This window comes from Canis lupus, unplaced genomic scaffold, assembly GCF_011100685.1.
Source record: "Canis lupus familiaris isolate Mischka breed German Shepherd unplaced genomic scaffold, alternate assembly UU_Cfam_GSD_1.0 chrUn_S2032H2231, whole genome shotgun sequence".
In the NCBI taxonomy this organism is placed as follows: Eukaryota; Metazoa; Chordata; class Mammalia; order Carnivora; family Canidae; genus Canis; species Canis lupus.
Window position 1 is genome coordinate 35274 of NW_023330908.1, and position 10453 is coordinate 45726.

At 38.4% G+C, this 10453-nt stretch overlaps 1 protein-coding gene across 1 annotated transcript; it reads right to left on the bottom strand.

Moving 5' to 3' along the window:
- Nucleotides 1-9226: 9226 nt before the first annotated feature.
- On the bottom strand, nt 9227-10156 carry LOC119878879 (olfactory receptor 2T1-like). Its single transcript, XM_038589430.1, has one exon. The coding sequence runs from the start codon at nt 10103-10105 to the stop codon at nt 9227-9229; it is 879 nt and encodes a 292-aa protein (XP_038445358.1). The 5' UTR covers nt 10106-10156.
- Between the last annotated feature and the right edge of the window lie 297 nt (nt 10157-10453).

Genomic DNA, 10453 nt, shown 5'->3' on the forward strand with positions numbered 1-10453 from the left:
ATACCAGGTCCTCAGAAGCACTAGTTACACATGGCTATTAGCTACTGTACTGAAAAAAGCCTCTTTCTAGATTAGCATTCTGTGAGTGGAAATTCTATATGTATTAAAATGAAGAGAATGAATACAAACATTTTGGGTGAACCTACCTAGTAAGAGTGGAATTAAATGATTTATTGAGAATGACTGATCACAATTAGGATAATGGGGGCACAGGAGGGTCAGTGCCAGTCCAGCCTCCAACTCTAGTAGGAGCCTGATGGGTTTACCCTCATATCAAGGGACAGGGAGCTTCCTCACTCCAACATGGTATCTCAGCATTACATGGACTATGGTTGAAGAGTATGATGACTGGCTCCACTTGTCCCATTTATTGTGTCTTCTCTTAACTCGGTCATCCTAACTTCTATTCCCAGTTCCCCAACAAATCTGAGTGTAGAGAGCAAAATGGACTCTCTCATGTCACGCAGGAACCTTTGTCAAGCAAGGGCCTGTGTCAAGCAATGATGCAAGCAGTTAAGGTATTGCACCTAGGAGATATCACCAGGACCAGCATCAGCTGACACCCCAGAACTGATAACAAGCAGAACCAGAGGAGGTCTGCAGAGACCCAAAACTCATTAAATACCTTTAAAAAGGGAAGGATTTTGGCAGCAAAGTATCAGAGTCTTTAGACCTGACCCCTCTATGTCTGACCACTTCAAAAAGGCAACTGCCACTGAAGGCTCTGACCAGTTGATCTCCAAACAGAACTGAGATCCTTTGTTGCATGAACGTTGGAAGCAGTAAATGCCAAGAGCTGGCCCAGACCAGACTAAGGCCTTATCTCAACTGGGTGCCCACAGACTGACTTTGTGTTTGGTTCATTAACTTCCTGCACCCTTCTGTTATCTTGTTTGTTGTGTGGCTTGTCTTCTGTCCTGCTTTTGTGTGTAAGAAGCTTTTTGTCATTGAGGTTGGAATCCTGAACCTGCTTTATAATTGTGACTTAACTTTGCTTTATGCGTGAATAAAGCTGACGTTGCAGAAAGACATTACTCACCTTCATAGCGTGCTCATGACAGATGGACCCCCAAGGGCCCTTCATCTCTATCATAGGTGTATGCATGTATCATCTATCTATCATTTATTTATCACTATATATATGTGATATATTTATATGATATATTTACATCTGTATCTAGAGATAGATCTATATCTTTCTAGAACTCTATCTCTATCATGTATGTATGTACCGTCTACCTGTTATCTATCCAGTTATCTATTTATTTATCTATCATCTATCTAGATCTTGATATGTGATATGTCTATAGATCTATCATCTACATATCAAAAGATCTATATCTATCTCCTTCCTTTTCCAATGCTTACTTTAGATTTAATTTGCTTTTCTTTGTCTAGTTTACTAAGATGGACACTTGTATTATTGATTTTTAGATCTTCCTTATTGTCTAATATATGCATTTAGTGCCATAAAATTTTCTAATAAGATCTGCTTTTTCTGTATCCCACAGGTTTTGACAAATTGTGTTACATTTTCACTTAGTTTTATATATATATATATATATATAGTTTATCTTGAGATTTCTTTGATAATTAGAAGTGTGTTTTTTAATCTCCACATATTTTGGGATTTTTCAGTTATCTATTATTGATTTCTAGTTTAATTTCATTATAGTCTCAAAGCAGACTTATATGATTTCTTTTCTTTTAAATTTGTTAAGGTGTGTTTTATGATCAAGAATGTGGTCTATCTTGGTGAATGTTCTGTGTGAGCTTGAGAAGAATCTGTATTCTGCTCTGGTAGGAGAAAGTAGTCTATAGATGCCAATTATATTTGGCTAATGGTATTGTTGAGGTCAGCCACGTCCTTAGTGATTTTCTGCCTCTATTTCTGATAGACTAGTGTTAAAATAATCAATGATAATGGTGGATTCACCTATTTATCCATGCTGTTCTATCAGTCTTTCTCATGTATTTTGACACTGTGTTCTTAGACACATACATGTTAAAGATTGCCATGTCTGCTTGGAGAATTGGCCCCCTTATCACTATGTAATGCCTCTCTTTATTCCTGATAACACTTGCTATGAAGTCTAATTGTCTGAAATTAATTTTGCTATTTCTGTTTTCTTTGATTGGTTATAGCATGGTACATATATTACATGTATGTAGGCTCCATGCCCAGCGTGGAACCCAATGTGGGGCTTGAACTCGCAACCCTGAGATCAAGACCTGAGCTGAGATTGAGAGTTGGAGGCTTAACCAACTGAGCCATAGAGGTGCCCCTAATTTATACGTTTTTATGTTTAAAGTAAATTTCTTGCAGACTACACATTAGTAAGGTCTTGGGGTTTCTTTGTGTGTGTATGTGTGTTTTTGTTTTTGTTTTTATTCATGACAGACATGGGCAGAGGGAGAAGCAGGCTCCCTTGTGAGAAGCCCCATGTGGGACTTAATCCCAGAACTCCAGGATCATGCCCTGAGTCCAAGGCAGATGCTTAACCACTGAGCCACCCAGGCATCCTGGGGTCTTGTTTTTGATCCACTCTGACAATTTCTATGTTCAGTTTCAAGTGTACATTTTAGTTATTCAAAACTTCCATTAAACATCCTGTGCTCATCACAATTGTATTCCTTAATCCTCAAAACCTATTTAACCCACCCCCACTCCTCTCCAGTGACCATCAGTTTGTTCCCTACAGTTAAGAATCTGTTTCTTGGTTTGCCTCTCTTTTTCCCCCATGATCATTTATTTGTTGCTTAAATTTCACGTATGAGTGAAATCATATGGTGTTTGTATTTCTCTGACTGATATTTTCACTTAGCATAATACACTCTAGCTACATGCACGTCACTGCAAATGGCAAGATTTCTTTTTTTATCTGAATAATATTCCATTATACATATAATGGAATATATCTATATCTATATATATAATCTCACATCTTCTTTATTTATTCAGCCCAAATGGACATTTGGGCTGTTTCCATAATTTGGCTATTGTAGATAATACTGCCATTATCTAAGATTAAGGCACATGTGCCCCTTTGAATCTGTATTTTTGTACGCCTTGGATAAATACCTAGTCATGCAATTGTTGGGTTGTAGGGTAGTTCTATTTTTAACTTTTTGAGGAAACTCCATACTGTTTTCCAGAGTGGCTGCACCAGTTTGCATTCCCACTAACAACGTAAGAGGGTAGCCATTTCTCTACATCCTTGCCAACACCTGTTGTTTCCTGAGTTGTTAATTTTAGCCGTTCTCACTGATGTGTCGTGATATCTCATTGTCCTTAGATTTGCATTTCCCTGATAATGAGTGATGCTGAGCACTTAAGTGTCTGTTGGACATCCTTATGTCTTTGGAAAAATGTCTATTCATGTCTTCTGCCCATTTAACTAGATTATTTATTTTTGGGGTGTTGAGTCCGACAAGTTCTTTATTAGATTTTGGAAACTAACCCTTTATCAGATATGTCATTTGCAAATACCTTCTTCCATCCCATAGGCTGCCTTTTAATTTTGTTGATGGTTTTCTTTACCATACAGAAGCTTTTTATTTTGATGAAGTCCCAATGGTTTATTTTTGCTTTTGTTTGCCTTGCCTCAGGAGATGTGTCTAGTCAGACATTGCTAGAGCCAATGTCAAAGAGGCTACTGCCTATGTTCTCCTCTAGGATTTTGATGGTTCCCTGTCTCACATTTAAGTCATTTATCCATTTTTAATTTATTTTTGTGTATGGTGTAATAAAGTGGTTCAGTTTAATTCTTTTGCATGTGGCTGTTCAGTTTTCCCAACTTGTTGAAGAGACTGTTTCCCATTGGATATTCTTTCCTACTTTTATGAATATTAGTTGACCATATAGCTGTGGTCCGTTTCTAGATTTTCTTTTTTTTTCATTTCTAGATTTTCTATTCTGTTCCATGTATCTATATATTTTTGTGCCAGTATCATACTGTCTTGATCACAACAGCTTTGTGATATAACTTGAAGTCTGGAATTGTGATGCCTCCTGCTCTGCTTTTTTTTTTTTTTTCTTCAAGTTTGCTTTGGCTATTCAGGCTCTTTTGTGGTTCCCAACAAATTTTAGGAGACAATCCCCATTTTTTAATTGGCATATTTAAGTCATTGACATTTAAATAATTATTGATATAGTTTATTGATTTATTATATATTATTTACTTGGTGAAAATTGATCACTGTATCATTATGTCATTATATCTAACATTTTGGTTACCACTATTTTTTCCCTAGTTTGTTGTTTCTATTTTTGTCTTTCACTCTTTTTTTCCCACATTTTGTAATTTTAATTGAATATTTTATATGATTTCTTTTTTCTTCCTTCTCATCACGTCAGTTTTTAAAAACCTTTTAAAGAGGTTGTTCTAGAGTTTACAATATACTCATATAATGTTTATTATATAAATTATGCAAAGTTCACTTCAAATAACACTGTAACAATTCATGGGTAGTGAAAATACCAATATAATAACAAAATATTTCTAATTCCTTCTATCCACTCCTTTTACCATTTCTGATGTGCATTTTACTTATACATAAGCATGCATAAACATTTATGTGTATATATAAGTACATACATAAATACATTGTTGCTATATTATTTTGAAGAAACACTTATTTGTTAGAACAATTAAGAATAAGAAATACACAAATGTTGATTTTACCTTTACTTATGTATTCTCTGGTACTCTTGCTTGGCTTGTGTAGATCTGTTACTGGCCTATGTAATTTTCCTTCTCTCTGCAGAACTTCTTTAAGCATTTCTTGCAACTCAGGTCTACTAGCAGCAAATTCCTTCAATTTTGTTTACCTATAAAATTATTTCTCTTTCATTTTTGAAGGATAATTTCACAGGGTACAGAATTCTAGGTTCTCTGTGTCTGTTTTTATGCCAGTTTCCCCTGCACCAGTACTAAATATTTCATTCCATTACTTTCTTGCTTGCATTGTTTCTAAACAAAAGTCAGATATAATTCTTTGCTCCTCTATCAGTAGTGTTTTTCTACCTTTGTTCCTCTGTCTTGATTCAAGATTTTTTTCTTTAACTTTCATTTTATGTTTATGGTCTCTATCTTACTTGATCTTCCTGGTTCTATGGTTTGGGGTCTGACAATAATTTGGGAAAATTATTATTGTTTCATATGGCTTAATGCTCTTAGGCACATACATGTTAAGAATTATTTTTTTCTTGGCAATTGACCACTGTATCATTATGTAATGCTCTTCTTTACCTTTCAAAAGTTTCTTTGCTTTGAGCTACTGTAAGCTTTATGCATGCAACTAATACAATTCTGTATGATTTTCAAAATTTTGTAATTCTATCACTCCAAAGGTGGCAGAATAGAGATATAAATATGGATATGGAAATGGATATATAAAAAAATAAAATGGATATAGATTTATGCATAGACTATAAGATTTAGCCACTTTATAATTTACCAGGGTGTGCTTAGAGGAGAAATTAAAGAATATACTAGGAAAATGAGATTACAGACTTATCTGTGCTTTCACACGAAATGTATTTCACAGTATAGGACTTATGATGAAGCATACATGTACAAGTTTTTGTTTGACACACTTCTTTTCAGTTATTTTGGATATATATCCAAGAATGGACTTGCTGAGTTATAAAGCAATTCTAAGTTTACCTTTGTGAGGAGCCACAAATTATTTTTCATAGCAGCAAAGTGCTTTTAGATTGTATATTTATAGAATATGTGTTATATTGGAGTTTGTAATTCAGAATTAGCTCCAATCTAGTCTTTAAAAAGATAAAAACTGGCCAGATAATTTGAACTAATTCAATAATAATCTATTACCTCCTATGATCCAGGATGATCCCAATTGAAGATAATTAATGAAAAAAAAAAAACAGACAAAAGTTCAGCCCTAGGTAGGTCTTGCCTTATTAAGTGCACGTAGAAAATCTGGCTGTAAAGAGAATGTGTACAGACAACTTGTATTTGTCCCATTGTCTCATCAACTGCACTCACAAATTCGAAAGTATATTCCGAAGGGGAGATTTCACACAGGGAGCATAAAAGAAAACTTTTGATAAGGGTAGGAGTAAATGATGGGCAAGTTTGCAATCCATTAGCAGTTAACATTGCTTGTCTCAGGAAGGATTTGGTAACTGTTAGGTACTTTTGTCATTTTCTCCTGAGTTGTCACTATCCTTCTTCCATCATCTTCTCAGGCAAAAATGTTTTCTACAATGCTAGAGTCTGCCCTCATTGTTCCTGAAATTTAGCTTTGAGCTTCCCCACTTCATTTGGTATCTTTCATGTCTAATAGAGCTAAGCTTCACCATGTCACTTGTCCCCTCATAACTCAGCTTTAGAATCCTTCCATTTTCATGGTTTTAGGTTCTAGTAAAATAAAGAAAATAAATTGTGGCTTACATTATAAATTGGAAATTATGAGTTTCTTAAGTAAGTTCCAGATCTAATTGGAGTTTGTCATTTTTTCTGTGTGTGGATCACATTCTCAGAGCTACTGATTTTATAGTCTCCATGTTGCACTGTGATGTGTGCCTCCTTGGGTCCACTTGAACCTACTTTTCAGCAAGCTTTTTCCAGCATTCCAGCAATCTGGAGCCACACAGTAAATTCTCTTGTGCCACAAAAAGGGCCTGTTCTCTTCCTGTCATGTTTGTTTTGTGAAAGGACATTAGATTAGGTTCACTGTAAGTGCCAAAAACAAAATAGTCGATTAGCTCCACAATTTCACGAACTCAGTTTCCTTCTATATTGTTAATTTGCCCTCTTCATCTGCTGGCTTTTATCTTTTGCACAAGACATCTGCAGAAGCTCTGGTGGTCATGACTACATGTCAGCTAATAGGAAATAGTGGTGAAATGAAGAGTGTGATCCCACCCTGATTTCTAAGGACAGTGATGGAAGGAAGCATACATTTATGCTTGTAGTTCACTTTACAGCTTGGGTACATAGCCATACCTAGCTGCATTGGTGATTGGGAAATATATTTACTTCAGTTAAAATAGAGTATTTTTTTCTCTCAGTTAAAATTAAGTATATGTTAAAAGAAGGCAAAATTGGATATTAGGGAACAACTGGCTCTGTGTATCACAAGAACGGATGAACAGGCAGCTTATCTCCTACATGTCAGTTTTCAAAGCTTGCCCACCTGTTTAATGGGCATGAAGGTCAGATGCATTACTAATTGCAAATTATGGTTTTCTGTTTTATTTGGGTAAGTGATAACGAGTCACTCTTGGAATAGAAGTCACTCCTCCCTGAGTAAATTCCTTTTTTGAAGAGAAAATGTGGTAGAAATGTTTGGGTGAGAGTGCAAATCTCTTTGCTGTTCTTGATTTTTATGAAGAGTCAATTTAGAGAAATTATTATTATTATTTTATTATTATTAAAGGTTTTATTTATTTATTCATGCGAGACACAGAGAGAGAAGCAGAGACATAGGCAGAGGGAGAAGCAGGCTCCCTGTGGGGAGCCTGAAGCAGAACTTCATCCCAGGACCTCAGGATCATGACCTGGGTCGAAGGCAGATGCTTAACCATTGAGCCACCAATTTAAAGAAATTAATCCAGCTGCAGTAAAAGGGATGCAGATTGAACTTTAAGGATGACTTTCGGCCTCTGAAGACTTTTAGTGATGTCTTAAGAAAACAGAAAGTGATTTTGGCATCTCTTATGATGGCTGCATTCTTTTTTTTTTTTTTTTTTTTTTATTCATGAGTGACACAGAGAGAGAGAGAGAGAGAGAGAGAGAGGCAGAGACACAGGCAGAGGGAGAAGCAGTCTCCTCACAGGAAGCCCAATATGGGACTTGATCCCTAAACTGGGATCACACCCTGAGCCAAAGGCAGACGCCCAACCACGGAGCCACCCAGGTGTCCCTGATGGTTGCTTTCTATAATCAAACACTTGGAATGATAAAGTATGGTCTAGCTTAGAGATACAAGACTGCAATCAGGGACTGTTCTTTCCTCCCTCTCTGCTGCCTTCTATGTTAAATGGTGAAATATGTAAGAGCAATAAGAATTGCTAAAGGGATTTAAGGGGAAGTTAAGGAGTGGAGTAGGTTGCATGTGATTAGATTTGTGTGTAGGCACACATCTTGGAAAAACAAGCTGTAGTTGTGTATATGAGGTGGGATGAGAATGAGGGCCGGGAGCCCCGTTTGGAAATTCCAGCATCATCCAAGTAAAGAATGAGTGTATCTTTGACTATGAGAGTGGTAGTTGCAACTATAAGGATTGAATCTCATGGAAAGGTAAGCAGTGACAGTCAAATGGACAGGATTTGGTGAGGGATGAGATATATAGGTGGTGACAGAGACCTACTGACCTGATGAAGCAGTCACTCAGTTACCAGCCCTGGAGGGGATATCATGACTTTGTTTGTTGGCATGATGAATTTGAGATGCCTCTGGAACATCCAGTGTGGGTATTGAGGTGGAGTTGGGTGGTGAAGAGCTTGGAGGAGACATCTCATGGCCTATAATATGTGTGACAGAATTTGGTGTACCATGAATGAGAGTGATTTAAGAGACTGGACTGAGAAAAGAAAACCTGTGGTCTAGCACTAGGTTTTAATTCATTTATCACTTAATGGGAAGGAGTGGGCCAGAATAGGAGAAAAACCAGAAATGTGATGTCACTACCAAAGAAGAAAGATTTTCAAGGAGGAACTAACAACAGTGCCAATGCTGTTGAGATTAGGTAATAAATGTTCTTTGGGCTTGTCCATTTATTCAATGAATATTTATTGATGAGGGTACAATATTAAAGTCAAGGCCATGTTTTTCATATTCTAAAGGGTAAAAGAAACCTTGAATTAAGAAACATGAAAGAGATGACGGAATGAATTGAAGGCATTTCTGGAAAGGCATCTTTCCATTTTGGAAAGGGTGGCCAGTGCAGGCATCTCTGATATGATCACATTTGAAAGTTCCTAAATGCAGTGCAGGAGAAAGCCATGCAAAAATGTGGAGGAAAGCACCCAGGCATCAGGAACCATGTGCGAAGGACCACAAGCTAGAATTGTGCTTAGGAATTCTGACCAATAACAAGAGGGCCAGTGCAGCTGGAGGAGAGGAAGGAGAAGTTTGGGGAAATAGCCATAGGTGGCTATTCTACTCTTGACTTCTCTTCTCAGAAGAAAATCCTATCATGGGCTCCTGGAGCCACAGGGACATCCTAGAGGAGGAGGACCCCTCTCTGAGTCTTAAGCAGTCCTACCCACCCTACACTTCCCTATGACCTTCTTCATTGCTCCTGTCACTTCCTTGTTCCTGAGGCTGTAGATGACAGGGTTCAGCATGGGTGTGAGGACTGTATAAAAGATAGACACTACATCATCCTGGCCAGGAGAGTGGTAAGATGCAGGTAACATATAGGTATACACAAGAGGCCCATAGAAGAGGTTGACAACTGTTAAGTGGGAGGAGCAGGTGGCTAGGGCCTTCTGACGCCCCTCCACGGAGTGCATCCCAAGCACTGCTGCCAGAATGAGGGCATAGGAGGTGGTGATGAAGGCAATGGGCAGCAGAAGGACCACAACACCTGTCACAAAGAGCACTTGCTCATAGGCTGCTGTGTCAGCACAGGCCAGCCTCAGCAGCGAAGGCACCTCACAGAAAAAGTGTGCAATCTTCCTTGAGCCACAATAGGGGAACTGTAGGGTCAATGCTGTCTGGACGGAGGCATTGATGGATCCACCCAGCCAGGAGGCAGCCACCATGAGCAGACAGGTCTGGTGGCTCATGAGTGATGGGTAGCGCAGAGGGTTGCAGATGGCCACGTAGCGGTCATAGGCCATGAGGGCCAGCAGGAGGCATTCAGCGGCCCCAAGGAACATGAAGAAAAACATTTGTGCCCCACAGCCCACAAATGAGATGCTAGTCCAGCCAAAGAGGAAGCCTGCTATCATCTTGGGGACGGTGACTGAGGTGAAGAAGATGTCCAGGAAAGACAACTGGCTGAGGAGGAAATACATAGGTGTGTGGAGCCGGGCATCAGCCCAGATCAAGAGGACCATGGCAGTGTTGCCAGCCATCGCTAGTGTGTAGACTACCACAACCATGCTGAAGAGGAACAGGTGCATTGGACTGTCATTGAAAAGACTTGTGAGGACAAAGCCGATGGTAGAGGAGTGGTTCCAGGGCCCTCTACTTGTCTCCTGCCAAGCCTCACTGTAGGGAGGAAGGAAACCAACTTATCAAGGGCTCAGAAGCATCCACTCTGAGTTTGAGAGAAGGTGATGGATGAGAACAGCAAAGGGCAACAAGTAAGCTGGCACAGAGGCTGTGGGAGTTCTTCTTAATACTCTTGCAAATTTTTGTAGGTTTGGCATTATTTCATGTTGAAAAAATACTATAAAAGATATAGCATGCAGCCAAAGCAGTGCTCAGAGGGGAAGTTATAATGCAAAATGCGTGTGTTAAAAAAGAGG

What these genes read in the sequence shown, in the direction of transcription:
- LOC119878879 (XM_038589430.1), bottom strand. Translation starts at nt 10,105, where the DNA reads ATGCACCTGTTCCTCTTCAGCATGGTTGTGGTAGTCTACACACTAGCG.